This window comes from Salvelinus fontinalis, chromosome 33 (genome assembly GCF_029448725.1).
Source record: "Salvelinus fontinalis isolate EN_2023a chromosome 33, ASM2944872v1, whole genome shotgun sequence".
Lineage (NCBI taxonomy): Eukaryota > Metazoa > Chordata > Actinopteri > Salmoniformes > Salmonidae > Salvelinus > Salvelinus fontinalis.
In genome coordinates this window covers 41,150,252-41,168,709 of record NC_074697.1, presented here as the reverse complement: position 1 = coordinate 41,168,709, position 18,458 = coordinate 41,150,252, and the positions used below count along the sequence as shown (strand labels likewise).

General features: G+C 44.2%; 1 protein-coding gene across 10 annotated transcripts in view; it reads right to left on the bottom strand.

Moving 5' to 3' along the window:
- Positions 1–15: 15 nt before the first annotated feature.
- The window catches only part of LOC129832300 (rap1 GTPase-activating protein 2-like), a 100,893-nt gene continuing 82,450 nt past the window's right edge, over positions 16–18,458 (bottom strand). For all 10 annotated transcript variants that reach the window (XM_055896253.1, XM_055896252.1, XM_055896254.1 and 7 more), the window contains 15 exons: positions 18,218–18,271; positions 14,904–14,987; positions 14,648–14,748; positions 13,502–13,631; positions 13,133–13,288; positions 12,660–12,731; positions 9,337–9,423; positions 9,000–9,140; positions 7,354–7,500; positions 6,852–6,964; positions 6,585–6,665; positions 6,261–6,375; positions 5,255–5,363; positions 4,848–4,918; positions 16–2,762 (listed from right to left, as the gene is read on the bottom strand). In XM_055896253.1, coding sequence (XP_055752228.1) covers positions 2,754–2,762; positions 4,848–4,918; positions 5,255–5,363; positions 6,261–6,375; positions 6,585–6,665; positions 6,852–6,964; positions 7,354–7,500; positions 9,000–9,140; positions 9,337–9,423; positions 12,660–12,731; positions 13,133–13,288; positions 13,502–13,631; positions 14,648–14,748; positions 14,904–14,987; positions 18,218–18,271 — 1,470 coding nt within the window. In that variant the 3' untranslated portion in view covers positions 16–2,753. The remainder of the gene's footprint in view (positions 2,763–4,847; positions 4,919–5,254; positions 5,364–6,260; positions 6,376–6,584; positions 6,666–6,851; positions 6,965–7,353; positions 7,501–8,999; positions 9,141–9,336; positions 9,424–12,659; positions 12,732–13,132; positions 13,289–13,501; positions 13,632–14,647; positions 14,749–14,903; positions 14,988–18,217; positions 18,272–18,458) is intronic.

The following is an 18,458-nucleotide window of genomic DNA, read 5'->3' as shown; positions in this document are numbered from 1 at the left end:
GCAACACAACACAAATTGACACAAAATACAACATTTTATTTTACAATAAATTCTTAATGACACATTACTAAACGAAATATACATATACATGTTTAGGCTTTTTAAATTAACATTTCCTTTCATTTGACCTCTTTCATTAATTTAATCTGCAATTACATTTTTACATAACATCAATAGCAAAAGATAAAATCAATAAATTATGGCCTTATTAACAGAGAGTAGGCTGAGGGGCACTTGTGGATGCCCTCTACGAACTAAAAGACTAGTTCCTATATAACTTTCTGCCCTGCTCAACTTTGAGTTTTTGTGTACCAATAACAGAACTCCAGTCACAAACACTCCAGGGATAAGAATGAACCTCTATATAGCTATAGTGCATGGATATTCTCCCAAACTCAAATATAGTTGACTGCTTTGGTCACATCAATGGACACCTTGCCATTTCGGTGCCTTCCTGGGTGAACACATTCACACATGATTTGTTTATAATCATATAGCTTGCAACAAGGTAAAGCGATCATATATTTTGGAACAACAATGCACTAACATTGTTTGGGGGTTTGTAAGATCAAATGTTTTTGCTGTGTGCTTCTACTTAAGACTGAAAAAAGGAACCATCAAAATCACAAGGCATTCAATCACAGTTCCAAAATATGTAAGATCCCTTTAAAATATTATCTTGACAATTATTTATTTTTGGAGAAATGTTAGTGAGAGAAAAAAACATTGTGAAATGACGAACTACTGAAAGTGATTTCCATGGAGCAGTCTGTGTGTTTCTCAGCTATGCACCCTTTATAAGCGTACATGTTTTCAATTAACATTGATTCATTGGGTGAAATACAACTGGCTGTTTATATAAGGACACGTGAGAAGCAGACCTCGGTTCAAATGCTACTTTAAACCTTTTCAAATACGTTATTTGTGCTTGATTAAGCTTGTATGGCTTAATGGAACAATACAATAGTCCCAAAACTGCAAACCAGGCAGGCTAGAGCACACACTCAAAGTATTTGAAAGATTTCAAATAGTATTTGAACCCAGGTCTGGATTCATCAGACACCCACAGCTAAACATAAACCAAATAAACCTTATCCAAACTCTCTGCTCAACCTCTCACATAGTGAGAAGCACATGGAAGGTGAACGGGTTTCAGATAGATTGTAAGGCGCAACTTTGGCTAAATTAAGCTTGTGACAGAGCGCAATGGCATTTTTCTTTTCATGTGAGCAAATATCCACAAATAGAGCACTTGATTTATGAGGATCAAGTCCCTTCCTTCTGCTGCTTAAGACAAGCTTGATCACTTCAATACTGTTTGATGAGGATTGAGCCATATAGATAAATACTGTATCTATCAATTCCGTGTCAATTCAGGAAGTCAACAAAAATTCCTTATTGTCCTCAATGTATTCCTATGAGATTAAAAAAATAAGTAGTTTAATTGAAATGGAACTGACCCCAACCCTAGCAACCCTAGAGTCTATGCAGTATCTAAATACTGTATCTATCTCTATTGTGGATTGATCCATTTTATTGACCTGCATTGACTGTACTGTGTGTGAGGCCAGAGGGGAAGACGACCAGCATTACAACAGGTGACTCAAAAAGAAGCGAAACTACTGCAGGAAGAACTCCTTGTTAGGCAATAGACTAACTGTCCCCAGACAGACAAACTGGGGCAAAGACGAGAGAGACATTTCCCATGGTTAACAACATCCGTTTCTGAAGGCCAGTACCACAACTTACACCATCCTGGACCCATATATGGAGATCGTAACAGAAGAGGATCACAATGAACAATCGCTGTAATCTGAGAGATGAGTGCAGCGGAAAAGTGACCTATCACAACAGTTTCATAAATCAATGACGATGAATGTTGTGAGGTTAAAGGCCCTGTGCAATCAAACACTAGCGTTTTCCTGTGTTCTATATATATTTCCACACTATGAGGTTGGAATAATACTGTGAAATTGTGAAAGGATGATAATGCCCTTTAAGTGTAATAGCTGTTTGAAAAGCCATGAAATTTCTGCCTGTTCTGGTGGGACGGAGTTTTGGCCTTCCATGGTGACATCACCATGCAGTACATTGGTTAATAGACCAATATGAAAGAGAGTTCCAAACCTCTATGCCAATAACAGCTAATGTTCAGTTTTCCCCTCCCCACTCCCAGAGAGTCCTAGCAAAATTCTTGCTTGAGAAATTGCCCTTTGCTAACGAGCTATTTTTGTTTCTTTTTGACCATTTGAAAACAATCTCAGTAAGATACTTTATTGTTACCCAGAAATGATATTATATTGAGATAAAAATGCCTGCATTGGACCTTTAAACCTTGCCTTGTCTAGTTGTTGTATGAGGTTAATGTTACAGATGAGTATTTCAGCAACACATGGCGCCTAGCCGCTCACTGTGAGCTATTTCTGTACCAGACACATCGAGAGAGAGAGGGAGAGGGAGAGGGAGAGGGAGAGAGAGAGAGAGAGAGAGAGAGAGAGAGAGAGAGAGAGAGAGAGAGAGAGAGAGAGAGAGAGGGAGAGAGAGAGAGAGAGATACTGAGAGGACTCATAGGATTCTCCCTCCTTTCCACCCCATATCTGTCTGCATGTGTGCTCTTATGCACTAGCTAATCCACTTAATTCCCTTTAGTCATGAAGTTAAGTACATTTTGTGATTCCACTGTGATGCGTTGGGGATATTGTGGATGTTTTTTGCTCCAACAGTGTTGTCCCTTTTCTGGAAAATCCAGATTTCTATTCGGACTGCAATAGAAAATAACATAAATGTCCCATTACAACAACATCATCATCATCATCATCATCATCATCATCATCATCATCATCATCATCATCATCATCATCATCGTCATCTCTATTCTAATGAGGGATCAAGCTGATAGGTTAAAGCAGGATCTCTAGCTAGATAGTGTACTACAGACAAGAGATGAGGGATGCAGAGCAGACCCAGCAGTGATGGGATTGTGATACAGGACCTGATGCTATATCCACCTATCATATCCTAATGTCTGGAGGAGAGCAGTGGGTCACTTCAAGACTGCATTCACTGAGCAGTGTGTTTATCACACATGCAGCACAGTAGACTAGGGTAGAGTAGAATAGAGTACAGTACAGTGTATAGTAAAGTATAGTATATAATACAGTGCAGTATAGTATAATACAGTACAGTATAGTAGTCGTGTCCAAAAGTTTTGAATATGACACAAATATGAATTTTCACAGTCTGCTGCCTCAGTTTGTATGATGGCAATTTGCATATACTCCAGAATGTTATGAAGAGTGATCAGATGAATTGCAATTAATTGCAAAGTCCCTCTTTTCCATGCAAATGAACTGAATCCCCCAAAAACATAGGTGTGAGTGTTGCCGAGGATAAGGCTGGAGATCATTCTGTCATGCTGATTGAGTTCGAATAACAGACTGGAAGCTTCAAATGGAGGATGGTGCTTGGAATCAAATCAAATCAAAATCACATTTTATTTGTCACATACACATGGTTAGCAGATGTTAATGCGAGTGTAGCGAAATGCTTTAATCATTGTTCTTCCTCTGTCAACCATGGTTACTTGCAAGGAAACACGTGCTGTCATCATTGCTTTGCACAAAAAGGGCTTCACAGGCAAGGATATTGCTGCCAGTAAGATTGCACCTAAATCGGATCATCAAGAACTTCAAGGAAAGCGGTTCAATTGTTGTGAAGAAGGCTTCAGGGCACCCAAGAAAGTCCAGCAAGCGCCAGGACCGTCTCCTAAAGTTGATTCAGCTGCGGGATCGGGGCACCACCAGTACAGAGCTTGCTCAGGAATGGCAGCAGGCAGGTGTGAGTGCATCTGCACGCACAGTGAGGCAAACACTTTTGGAGGATGGCCTGGTGTCAAGAAGGGCAGCAAAGAAGCCACTTCTCTCCAGGTAAAACATCAGGGACAGACTGATATTCTGCAAAAGGTACAGGGATTGGACTGCTGAGGACTGGAGTAGAGTAATTTTCTATGATGAATCCCCTTTCCGATTGTTTGGGGAATCCGGAAAAAAACTTGTGCGGAGAAGACAAGGTGAGCGCTACCATCAGTCCTGTGTCATGCCAACAGTAAAACATCCTGAGACCATTCATGTGTGGGGTTACTTCTCAGCCAAGGGAGTGGTCTCACTCACAATTTTTCCTAAGAACACACCCATGAATAAAGAATGGTACCAACACATCCTCTGAGAGCAACTTCTCCCAACCATCCAGGAACAGTTTGGTGACGAACAATACCTTTTCCAGCATGATGGAGCACCTTGCCATAAGGCAAAAGTGATAACTAAGTGCCTCGGGGAACAAAACATCAATATTTTGGGTCCATGGCCAGGAAACTCCCCAGACCTTAATCCCATTGAGAACTTGTGGTCCATCCTCAAGAGGCGGGTAGACAAACAAAAACCCACAAATTCTGACAAACTCCAAGCATTGAGTATGCAAGAATGGGCTGCCATCAGTCAGGATGTGGCCCAGAAGTTAATTGACAGCATGCAGGGTGGATTGCAGAGGTCTTGAAAAAAAAAGGGTCAACACTGCAAATATTGACTCTTTGCATCAACTTCATGTAATTGTCAATAAAAGCCTTTGACACTTATGAAATGCTTCTAATTATACTTCAGTATTCCATAGTAACATCTGACAAAAATATCTAAAGACACTGAAGCAGCAAACTTTGTGGAAATTAATATTTGTGTCATTCTCAAAACTTTTGGCCATGACTGTACAGTACAGTACAGTGCAGTATAGTACAGTTCAGTATAGTACAGTATAGTATGGTACAGTACAATACAGTACAGTGAGACATCACTTACAGTTGTGGCGTGACTCATCTTGTCAAAGCGGAACTTCAAGTTTGACCTGGGAGACATCTTACTCTTTACATCTGGAGGGAGAATAAGACAAAGCCTCCGTTAACAGAGGAATACATACTCTATGATTGAGTGTCAATCACACACTGAGGATGAGAAAACATACTCGCGGACAATAAAGTAAGTAACACGTGTGCTTCCTGATGGTTCAAGTAAAGAATGTCAACAAACCCACCACTGGAATCTACAGTGTAAGAGATGGATACAGAGAGGGCATAGAGAAATATATAACAGAGATGCTCGAGTGTTGCGTAACCCTGATGACTTGCAGAATGAGTAGATGAGGAGACCCGGGTTTTGGTCCCAGTCAGTCACACCTGTTGTGTAGTGTATCAGTGTTGGGTGTTTACCTATGGGACTGCGACACATGATGAGGGGGGTGGCAGAGCCTTGGCTTTCCACGCTGAGGGAAGGGTAGGGGCTGAACACGGACGAGGAGGCTATGGACGGGTGGGTTCCCTGGGAGAGGAAGATGAGGAGGGAGAAGAGGAAGAGGGAAGGATGAAGAGGGAGAAGAGGAGGAGGAAGAGGAAGATGAGGAAGAGCTGTCAGGCCCGAGGGTAGTCATCCGTTTGTATCATTCTACGGTCACCACATACTACAGACTACACACCACACACTACAGACTAGGGCTACTAACTCAAGGCCAACAGACTTCAGCTTCGGTTCAGGAATTATTACAGATGGTTTGTTTTCAGCACTGTGCTGCCGTTGTGCTCTTGAGCAAGGAACTTAACCCCCAAACTGCTCCAGAGGGGCACACCAATTCCAGTTCTGTGTGCCCCTCTGTTCAACAGCAAAACTGTAAACTGAGCTGTAAACTATGGAACAACAGTTTTCTTTGTATGTAAACACTGATCTGTGTGTGTAATGTGTAATGTGTGTAGGATACAATCATTCTCATCCTTTGCCAAGTGTTTGTGATTGACATCCAACGCAATATGATCCAAAGAGAGTGACAGAAACCATAATTGACTTAATCACCAGCTGTCATTGCATCATCTCAATGTATTCTCTCAGTGCTGCCAAATCATCTCAAATCATTCCAACTGTGTCATTTGTTGATGCCTTCATGTAGTTAATGATAAAACAAACATGGTCCTTATACAGCTCATCATTTTGGGTCCCACAACTTCTGAGCACAACAGGCCTATGATCTGCCCAATTATGTGCCAGAAGCACCCTGCCAGTCCTGATCCAAATGCTATGGCCCACCCAAGCCCACCCTGCCCCCCTGTCCCCCCTGCCTCCCTACTCCCTACTCCCTAACCCTCTGTCCATCCTACATACGCCACCAGCACAATGCCTCCAGGGCCTCCCCAGCCCCTTGTCTCCCCAGTGGCTGCAGGCCCTCACAGTGTCAAGCTCCTCCAGGGCCTCTCCCTCCCCGGTGGTGCTGCTGAAGCTGCTGGTGCTGGAGGAGGAGCGGGAGATGTTGGGTCTGCTGCAGTCCTTCAGCTTGAGGAACGGCCTGGTGACAGGAGGTAGAGGAACAGCATTAGAAGAGATGAGAGACGAGGGGAGGAGAGGGGACGGGAGGAGAAGATGGGAGGAGAGGAGAGGAGACGGGAGGGAAGGAGAGGAGAGGGGACGGGAGGAGAGGAGAGGTTTACAGAGCACATGCACACGTCATGCACACCTTGTGTTCATGTTCAGTGTTTTGTTTGAGGTTCATCTCACCTCTCCGGCGAGCTGGGGTTGGACCACGTCTCTGACCTCCCTTCCTGTCCGAGCGGGCAGATGTCTGGGGTCTTTTGGTCACTGCAACAACATACGGACCAAGTTAGCAGACAGAACAAATAGACATTGATATAACTAAAGCTTCAGTATTATGACCTGAATGCACAGCCTGGTCCCAGATCTGTTTGTGATGTCTTGCCAACTCCTGTGGTCATTAACAAAACGGTACAAACAGACCTGGGACCAGGCTGAGGAAAGCATGCTGACCTGCGCGTGTGTCTGTCCGAGGGGCTCTCTGTGCTGGAGTGGAGGCGGGGGAAGAGGCCTGAACGACGCTTCACTGGACTCTTTAGGGGAGACTTGGCTGACAGCACCGGTGGCTGGAGAGAGACACCCAGTTGATAGCATTAACAAGCAGGCAATATACAGCATTACTCCTAATGCTGTGTATTGCCTGTATATGCTGTATATGCTGATAGAGCGTCATTAAGGCAGATTTTGGCTACATTGTGATCGACCAATACCCTTCTCATATAAAACAGTTGAATTACATCAGCACACTGATAATATTGGGATATTACATGGATGTGGCTGTTTGCAAAAGTACATGTTGATATCATGACTCATTAGAGGACATTTTTGCAAAACGTGCAATTTACCAAGAGTATGTGCATGTCCAGTTTCATTTGTGTGTAAATATGATTTTATGACCTCTGGCGCTCCTCCGCCTCCACCCCCCCCCCCCCCCCCCACCCCATACCCCGCTCACCGTGAAGGTACTCTTTGTGCACTCGGTGCTCTGCGGCAGCCCCCCTCCACTCAAGCTGGCCGGGACCCCCCCTCCCACCCCTGGACTCCGGTGACGGTGGGACCCCACCATGGTCTCCATGGAGTGACTCCGGACGCGCATGGCACGCTAAGGGACGGGGACAGACGGGGACAGAGGAGGGGACAGAGGAGGGAGCGTGTTAGAAGGGAGCGGTGACGGAGTGAGAGAGAAAAGAGGACAGAGGAAGAGAAGGGAAATGAGTACAGTCATTGTCTCTGCACACAGCTGAAGAACAGCGCCCCTGGATGCAGAGCATGTTGTGTGGTAAAGGTGCCTTGCTTAAGGGCCCAACACTAGAGGGAACATCTTAAGGATGTGAACCCAGCAGCCCTCCAGTTGCCAGATTAATTCACCCCATTTTTTCCACAGTGCACTTCTCCTACACAGAGGAATAAGGAGTGCAGTGCATGGATAGTGAGAGATATGACTGTAGTATTACCGGTGGTTGGGAGTAGTGAACTGCAGTACATATACAGTAGTTCAACTAATAATTGAACTACATTTTGCAGTAGTTTGGTGGTAGTTGAACTAAGTTCTGATCTAGGTAGTGTTTTCAGTAGTGTTTTACTCGTGGATCTACATGTCACGCCCTGATCTGTTTCATCTGTCTTTGTGCTTGTCTCCACCCCCCCTCCGGGTGTCGCCCATCTTCCCCATTATCCCCTGTGTATTTATACCTGTGTTCTCTGTTCGTCTGTTGCCAGTTCGTTTTGTTCGTAGAACCCACCAGCGGTTTTCCCCTTGCTCCTGTCTTGTCTAAGTTCCTGTTTTCTAGTTTTTCCCGGCTTTGACCTTTCTGCCTGTCCGGACCCTGAGCCTGCCTGCCGTCCTGTACCTTTGCCCCACCTATCTGGATTACTGACCTCTGCCTGCCCTTGACCTGCCTTTTGCCTGCCCCATTTTGCCTGCCTTATAATAACGTGTCATCACCAGTAGGTCAGACTAAGGGAATCAGGGACGGTGTGTTTCAACGTTAGTCTCAATGGCATAAAACACAACAAGCAAAACCGCCTGAACAGTGTTTATTGAGTGTTTCAATGTTTGGAGAAGCTTTCAATATGGGATATGCTTTGTTCTTATTCTCAATTAGTATCACAGTATCTGCGATGACAGGTACTAAACAGTGACTGCTGTTGTAGCGATGAGCACAGCACCCCCAGTGGTTGAATGAGTGGCATGCAACACACACCTCCACGCTGCCTGCGAACAGACAGTGAGACACCATATGGTCAGAGAGGGAGGGTAGAGGAGGGAGAGAGAGATGGAGAGAGACGGGTAAAGGGGATACGATGATTAATACCCCTTAATCTCAATCAACAGCAGCGTGGTTGTAGGGAGGGAAAGACAGAGAGAGAAAGAGCGAGAGAGAGAAAGAGAGAGAGAAAGAGAGAGAGAAAGAGAGAGAGAGACAGAGAGAGACGAGGTAGAGAGAGAAGAGAGAAGGAGAGAGCGAGAGAGAGAAAGAGAGAGAGAGAGAGAGACAGAGAAAGACAGAGAGAAAGACAGGAGAGAAAGAGAGAGAGAAAGAGAGAGGTTCAGACATGGCGTCAGATGATGAGGTAAACATAATGGTGTAAAAGAGTCACCTTGAAGGACTCCAGCAGTCCCCCATGGCCCCCATTCTCCAGCTTGTCCTCCTCCCCAGCCTGGCCTTGCCCCAGAGTAACTTGGGTCTGTCTGTGGAGCTCATCGTGAAGGTTATCCAGCAGCGCAGCTCGTGTCCGCCCCTACAACGCACGCACAGACACATGCACGCACAGTCAGATCCATAGAGACACACACAGATGCACAGAAGCAAACACACACACATGCAAAAAAGCAACACCACAATGTATCATTTAAGAAGCAGTAGTAGAGGGGATTGCGATAGATGAAAGAGATTGAACAGCACATCCAGGGTGTCGAGTCATCTGCCCCTCTCACCTCTAGCTTGGCAAACTTGTCAGACTTGTAGCAGGCGTTCTCTGCATTGATCAGCTTTGTCAGGAGGAAGTCGCGGAACTCAGGACCCTGGTTAGAGACGAGAGGGGGAGGGGAGGGGGAGAGGTGACTTTCATCAGCACCATACTCATCATCATCTGGTCGTCTGGAGTCGATGGGACGGAAAGGACTGATACAGTGCCCTCAGAAAGTATTCACACCCCTTTACTTTTTCGACATTTTGTTGTGTTACAGCCTGAATTTAAAATGGATTCAATTTAGATTTTGTGTCACTGGCTTATTCACAAAATCCCCGATAGTGAAATTATGTTTTTGTATTTAATTTCAAAATGAAAAGCTGAAATGTCTTGAGTTAATAAGTATTCAATCTCTTTGTTATGGAAAGCCTAAATACAGGGGGTACAGGTCAGTCGAGGTCATTTGTACATGTAGGTGTACATGAAGGTAGGGGTAAAGTGACTATGCATAGATAATAAACAGCGAGCAGCAGCAGTTTAAAAACAAAGGGGGAAGGGCATGGTAGATAGTCCGGGGGGCTTGTTTAGCAGTCTTATGGCTTTGGGGTAGAAGCTGTAAAGGAGCCTGTTGGACCTAGACTTGGCGCTCCGGTACCGCTTGCCGTGCGGTAGCAGAGAGAACAGTCTATGATTTGGGTGATTGGAGTCTTTGACAATTTTTGGGCCTTTCCTCTGACACTGCCTACTATATAGGTCCTGGATGGCAGGAAGCTTGGCCCCAGTGATGTACTGGGCTGTACGCACTACTCTCTGTAGCGCCTCTGTAGTGCCGGTGATGTGGTGCCGGTGATGCAACCGTTCAGGATGCTCTCGATGGTGCAGCTGTAGAACTTTTTGAGGATCTTTTCAGTCTCCTGAAGGGGAAAGGTGTTGTCATGCCCTCTTCACGGCTGTCTTGGTATGTTTGAACCATGATAGTTTGTTGGTGATGTGGACACCAAGGAACTTGAAACTCTCGACCCGCTCCACTACAGCCCAGTTGATGTGAATGGGGACGTGTTCGGCCCTCCTTTTCCTGTAGTCTTCGATCAGCTCCTTGCTCACGTTGAGGGAGAGGTTATTGTCCTGGCACCACACGGCCAGGTCTCTGACCTCCTCCCTCTAGGCTGTCTCATTGTTGTCGGTGATCAGGGCGACCACTGTTGTGTCATCAGGGAGTACAGGAGAGGACTAAGCACGCACCCCTGTGGGGACCCCATGTTGAGGATCAGCGTGGCAGACGGGTTGTTGCCTACCCTTACCACCTGGGGGTGAGCAGTCAGGAAGTCCAGGATCCAGTTGCAGAGGGAGGTGTTTAGTCCCAGGGTCCTTAGCTTAGTGATGAGCTTTGTGGGCACTATGGTGTTGAATGCTGAGCTGAAGTCAATGAACAGCATTCTCACATAGGTGTTCCTTTTGTCCAGGTGGGAAAGGGCAGTGTGGAGTGCGATTGAGATTGCGTCATCTGTGGATCTGTTGAGGCGATATGCTAATTAAGTGGGAAGTAGAGTTTCCGGGACGATGGTGTTGATGTGAGCCATGACCAGCCTTTCAAAGCACTTCATGGCTACCAACGTGAGTGCTACGGGGCAGTAGTCATTTAGGTAGGTTACCTTCGCTTTCTTGTTTTGCTTGAAACATGTAGATCTGCGCATGCTCTGAGTACACGTCCTGGTAATCCATCTGGCCCCGCGACCTTGTGAATGTTGACCTGTATAAAGGTCTTGCTCACATCGGCTACGGAGAGCATGATCACACAGGCATCCGGAACAGCTGGTGCTCTCATGCATGCTTCAGTGTTGCTTGCCTCGAAGCGAGCATAAAAGACATTTAGCTTTTTATGCTGGCTTTTTAAATTTTTTACAAGTCACATAATAAGTTGCAAGGACTCACTCTGTGTACAATAATAGTGTTTAACATGATTTTTGAATGACTACCTCATCTCTGTACCCCACACGTACAATTATCTGTAAGGTCCCTCAGTCGAGCATTCTGTGAATTTTAAACATAGATTCAACCACAAAGACCAGGGAGGTTTACCAATTCCTCGCAAAGATGGGCATATTGGTAGATGGGTAAAAAAAGCAGACATTGAATATCCCTTTGAGGATGGTGAAGTTATTAATTACACTTTGAATGGTGTATCAGAACACCCAGTCACTACAAATATGCAAGTGTCCTTCCCAACTCAGTTGCCGGAGAGGATGGAAACCACTCAAGGATTTCACCATGAGGCCAATGGTGACTTTAAAACAGTTACAGAATTTAATGGCTGTGATAGGAGAAAATTGAGGATGGATCAACAACATTGTAGTTACTCTACAATACTAACCTAAATGAAAGAGTGAAAAGAATGAAGCCTGTACAGAATAAAAATATTTCAAAACATGCATCCTGTTTGCAACAAGGCAATAAAGTAATACTGCAACAAAAGTAGCAAGCAATTCACTTCTTGTCCTGAATACAAAATGTAATGTTTGGGGCAAATCCAATGCAACACATCACCGAGTACCACTCTTCATATTTTCAAGCATGGTGGTGGCTGCATCATGTTATGGGTATGATTGTCATCGGCAAGGACTAGGGAGGATAAAATAATAATACATTGGAATAGTGCGAAGCACAGGCAAAATCCTAAAGGAAAACCTGTTTCAGTCTGCTTTCCAACAGACACTGGGAAACAAATTCACCTTTTAGCAGGACACTAACCTAAAACACAAGGCAAAATATACACTGGAGTTGCTTACCAAGACGACATTGAATGTTCCTGAGTGGCCTAGTTACAGTTGTGACTTAAATCGGCGTGAAAATCTATGGCATGACATGAAAATGGCAAATATGCAAATATTGTACAACCCAGTTGTGCAAAGCCCTTAGAGACTTGTCCAGAAAGACTCAGCTGTAATTGCTGCCAAAGGTGATTCTAACATGTATTGACTCAGGGGTGTGAATACTTATGTAAATTAGATATTTCTGTATTTCATTTTCAATACATTTGCCAAAATGTGTTTAAACAAGTTTTCACTTTGTCATGGGGTATTGTGTGTAGATAGATGGGTGCGAAAAAACATAATTGTATCAATTTCTAATTCAGGCTGTAACACAACAACATGTGGTGTAAAGCAAGCAGTATGAATACTTTATGAATAAATTGTATAATGGCAAGTTTATCATCAAATTTTCACTGTAAATAACCTTGGGAAACTTGAACTCTCCCTCTATCTCTCGCTCTCCCTGTGTCTATCACTCTCCTTCCATCTCTTTCTTTTTCTCTGTATCTTTTTCTGTAATTATGTCTCTCTTACTTACTTTCTTGAAGACCGCTGGATTGGGGAGAGGTGGGCCAAACGGAGGTACATCCTCCCTCGCTGTAACAGACACCTGCCGACACAAAGCAATTCATGTCACCCATTTACTTGTGGAGAGTCTGGCTTATGTCATTCTAACAGTATTGCTTCCGTTCCTCTCCTTGCCCCAATCTGGGCTTGAACCAGGGAACCTCTGCACACATCGACAACAGTCACCCTCGAAGCATCGTTACCTATCGCCCCACAAAAGCTGCGGTCCTTGCAGAGCAAGGCAAACAACTACTTCAAGGTCTCTGAGTGAGAGACGGCACCGATTCAAACGCTACTAGCGTGCACCGCTAACTAGCTAGCCATTTCACACCGGTTACATAATATCCATGCCTTAAAGGCCCACTCCGTTATAAAACATTTCAAATGGCTTCACAAATATCACATAGTGAGCCTGTTAGGTTCATAGTAGGCTGTAGCACTGACCTTGTATGTAGTGTGTTCAGTACCAGGGTTCTCCACCTGCACCAGCACATACGCATGGAGGAAGTTGGAGGCGATCATGTCAGGCACAAAGGGTGTGGCATCTTCCTGAAAGACCGCCGCCACGATGTCATTTCCTATGTGCCTCTTCCTCTGGAGCTGAGGAACAAGAGCATAGCGTTCTGTAAACACTTTAAGACTGTATGTTCTACAGTATAATTAGTCACAATTATTAGAGGCAAAATGTACAGGAATGGTGTGAGGGATGAGGAAACAGAGGGTGTTTATGAGTGACACACACACACACGCACTCACAAAACACCTACTGTAACCACTGTTACTATGCTGTGTGTGGTATAGCGTGTTCAGTACCTGTTGTACGTCTCCCTCAGTGAAGGGTAGTTTAGTGGAGACGTGGAACATCATCTCTCTCTCTCTGAAGACGGTGTAGACGGACTCAGAGCCTGTCTGACCGTGAGATACGTCCAGACCACCACGGAACCTAGGAGCACAGTGACAACACAATATGATTATCATTGCCATGACATTAAATTATTGGGTAGGGCAAGGAGCATTTCCTGATCACGTGACAGGGAAAACTCCTGGCCCTACTCATGATGAATGGTAACAGAATAGCAGTATATATAGTCAAAGTCCTGCATTTCTCTCTTTCCCTCCCTCTATCCCCCCTTCTCTACCTCTCTCTCTCTCTCTCTCTCAGTATCAGAGCAGTAGTAGAGTTGTCGCTGTCTCTCTCGCTTTCTCTCTCCCCATCTCTCCCTCAATTCAATTTCGATTCAATTTAAGGGCTTTATTGGCATGGGGAACATATGTTAATATTGCCAAAGCAAGTGAAGTAGATAATAAACTAAAGTGAAATAAACAATAAGAATTAACAGTAAACATTACACTCACAAAAGTTCCAAAAGTATAAAGACATTTCAAATGTCATATTATTACATTTACATTTAAGTCATTTAGCAGACGCTCTTATCCAGAGCGACATACAAATTGGAAAGTTCATACATATTCATCCTGGTCCCCCCGTGGGAATTGAACCCTGGTCCCCCCGTGGGAATTGAACCCACAACCCTGGCGTTGCAAGCGCCATGCTCTACCAACTGAGCCACACGGGACCATATATTATGTATATATACAGTGTGTTAACGAAAATAGTTAAAGTACAAAAGAGAGAAAAAAATTCACATAAATATGGGTAGTATTTACAATGGTCTTTGTTCTTCGCTAGTTGCCCTTTTCTTGTGGCAACAGGTCACACATCTTGTTGCTGTGATGGCACACGGTGGTATTTCACCCAGGAGATATGGGAGTTTATCAAAATTGGGTTTGTTTTTGAATTCTTTGTGGATCTGTGTAATCTGAGGAATATATGTGTCTCTAAAATGGTCATACATTTGGCAGAAGGTTAGGAAGTGCAGCTCAGTTCCACTTCATTTTGTGGGCAGTGTGCACATAGCCTGTCTCCCCCTCCCTCGCAGTAGTAGAGTTGTCTCTCACCCCTTAAAGTCGTTCAGCTCTATGTTGTCTCCCAGAACACTGAGGAACTCCCGGAAGGCTGGCGTCTCCTCGTTGTTCCCAAACAACTCCTCCTCTGACGTCTGGGATGGAGCGATGAGAGGAGAGAGGGATGAGGGGAGAAGATTAAAAGGGAGAGATGTTAATGCAGGTTACAGGGCAAAAATAAATAGCATGGGATTGATAAGGAATAAACTGAAACCCCATTTGGCAATAAAAACCTGCATATCACACTCACCTGACCAAACTTCTGGTAGATGACACCAAACTTAAAGGTGTTGTTCACTTCATGTTCGTCATAACCTACTATCAACTGAGAGCCCTGAAACCAAAACAACAACATTATAAGGATGTGTATATATATACAGTTGAAGTCGGAAGTTTACATACACTTAGGTTGGAGTCATTAAAACTTGTTTTTCAACCCCTCCACAAATTTCTTGTTAACAAACTATAGTTTTGGCAAGTCGGTTAGGACATCTACTTTGTGCATGACACATGTCATTTTTACAACAATTGTCTACAGACAGATTATTTCACTTATAATTCACCGTATCACAATTCCAGTGGGTCAGAAGTTTACATACACTAAGTTGACTGTGCCTTGAAACAGCTTGGAAAATTCCAGAAAATTATGTAATGGCTTTAGAAGCTTCTGATAGGCTAATTGACATAATTTGAGTCCATTGGAGGTGTACCTGTGGATGTATTTCTAGGCCTACCTTCAAACTCAGTGCCTCTTTGCTTGACATCATGGGAAAATCAAAAGAAATCAGCAAAGATCTCAGAAAAAAATTGTAGACCTCCACAAGTCTGGTTCATCCTTGGGAGCAATTTCCAAACGCCTGAAGGTACCACGTTCATCTGTACAAACAATAGTACGCAAGTATAGACACCATGGGACCATGCAGCCGCCATACCGCTCAGGAAGGAGACGTGTTCTGTCTCGTAGAGTTGAATGTACTTTGGTGCAAAAAGTGCAAATCATTCTCAGAACAACAGCAAAGGACCTTGGGAAGATGCTGGAGGAAACAGGTACAGAAATATCTATATCCACAATAAAACGAGTCCTATATCGACATAACGTGAAAGGTCGCTCAGCAAGGAAGAAGCCACTGCTCCAAAACTGCCATAAAAAAAGCCAGACTACAGTTTGCAACTGCACATGGGGACAAAGATTGTACTTTTTGGAGAAATGTCCTCTGGTCTGATGAAACAAAAATAGAACTGTTTGGCCATAATGACCACCGTTATGTTTGGAGGAAAAAGGGGGACGCTTGCAAGCCGAAGAACACCATCCCAACCATGAAGCACGGGGGTGGCAGCATCATGTTGTGAGGGTGCTTTGCTGCAGGAGGGACTAGTGCACTTCACAAAATAGATGGCGTCATGAGGAAGAAGAATTATGTGGATATATTGAAGCAACATCTCAAGACATCAATCAGGAAGTTAAAGCTTGGTCGCAAATGGGTCTTCCAAATGGACAACGACCCCAAGCATACTTCCAAAGTTGTAGCAAAATGGCTTAAGAACAACAAAGTCAAGGTATTGGAGTGGCCATCACAAAGCCCTGAACTCAATCCTATAGAAAATTTGTGGGCAGAACTGAAAAAGTGTGTGCGAGCAAGGAGGCCTACAAACCTGACTCAGTTACACCAGCTCTGTCAGGAGGAATGAGCCAAAATTCACTCAACTTATTGTGGGAAGCTTGTGGAATGCTACCCAAAACGTTTGACCCAAGTTAAACAATTTAAAGACAATGCTGCCAAATACTAATTGAGTTTATGTAAACTTCTGACCCACTGGGAATGTGATGAAATAAATAAAAGCTGAAATTATCATTATCTCTACTATTATTCTGACATTTCACATTCTTAAAATAAAGTGGTGATCCTAACTGAACTAAGACAGGGAATTTTACAAGGATTAAATGTCAGGAATTGTGAAAAACTGAGTTTAAATGTATTTGGCTAAGGTGTATGTAAACTTCCGACTACAACTGTATAATATCCAGTTATGTGATAAAGCCTCCATAACTCGTACAGACATTTACACTGTATATACAAAAGTATGTGGACACCCATTCAAATGAGTCGATTTGGCTATTTCAGCCACACCCATTGCTGACAGGGCTATAAAATCGTGCACACCGCCATGCAATCTCCATAGACAAACATTGGCAATAGAATGGCCTTACTGGAGAGCTCAGTGAGTTTCAAAGTGAGTTTCAAAGTCTTATGATGCCACCTTTTCAACAAGTCATTTTGTCAGATATCTGCCCTGCTAGAGCTGCCCCAGTCAACTGTAAATGCTGTTATTGTGAAGTAGAAACGTCTAGGAGCAATAACGGCTCAGCCGCAAAGTGGTAGGCCACACAAGCTCACAGAACGGGATCTCCGAGTGCTGAAGCACGTAGGACATACATTTTTGTTCTTGGTTCGAGCAAGGCCCCTTAGTTCCAGTGAAGGGAAATATTAACGCTACAGCATACAATGACATTCTATACAATTCTGTGCTTCCAACTTTGTGGCAACAGTTTGGGGAAGGCCCTTTCCTGTTTCAGCATGACAATTCCCCTGTGAACAAAGCGAGGTCCAATGGTTTTTCAAGACCAGTGTGGAAGAACTTGACTGGCCTGCACAGAGCACTGATCTCAACCTATTCGAACGCCTTTGGGATGAATTGGAACGCTGACTGCGAGCCAGGCCTAATCGTACAACATCATTGCTCGACCTGATTAATGCTCTTTGTTCCAACATCTAGGGGAAAGCCTTCCCGGAAGAGAGGACATTGTGAAAGCAGCAAAGGGGGGAACCAACTCCATAATAATGCCCATGATTTTGTAATGAGATGTTCGACAAGCAGATGTACACATACTTTTGGTCAGGTAGTACATGTCTATCACGTCTGAGGAGGTCAGGGTTGTATTCAACAGGCACCAAACGGAAAGAAACTGACTAAAAAAAGGAAGGGACTACTTGGACTTGTCCAATAAGTCTGCAAAAAAAAATCCGTTGCATGCCCTAATGAATACGACCCAGGACCACAGTGGGTTGTTTGTGGCCATTTTGAAAGTCAGTCAGCTGCGACCAGTGTGGAATGGGCAGTCTGAGCAGACTGTAATAATAACAGATGAGTTCTACAGGACCCGGAGCAGAGGCACAACAAGCAGCTCCATCATCCAAATGACCTCTGATGTGATGAACAGGTCCTGGATCAGATCTGTCTTCAGCACTGCCTACACCACATCAGTTAGAGAGAACAGGGTGGTCAGGCTGTATAGTGGACCAGGTGGAAGTTGGATCATGTTCATTAGGCAGCAAACGGAAGAAAAGGGACTGAAAAATGGAAAGACTACCTGGGCTTGTCCAATAAGATACACTTGGGTTCCATTGCAAAACGTTTTGAAAATGCTGCATACCCCATAGAAATAGAATGGCTAGAAAATGATGTATATTTCCAGAGCATGACCACATGAATGTCCCTGGTCCTATGGCTACTGTGGTAGAGGTGGAAGCGCCTGGCTGAAAGGAAACTGTGGAGCAGACTCACTCTGGGGTACAGGACCGGGTTGAACTTCAGGCCAGTCACGTCGTCACAGAGGAGCTGAAACACAGGCAGACAGACAGATACGGATCCATTTGAAACCACAGTGCAGAAAGAAATCCATTTTAGGTTAAAGGGGTAATCTGTTATTGGTACATCCCTTATTGGACTGTTAAATTAACTATAATATATGTATAAATGAATCATGAGCTTAGTTCAACTGTCTTACCGCATCAGAAGCTCAAAG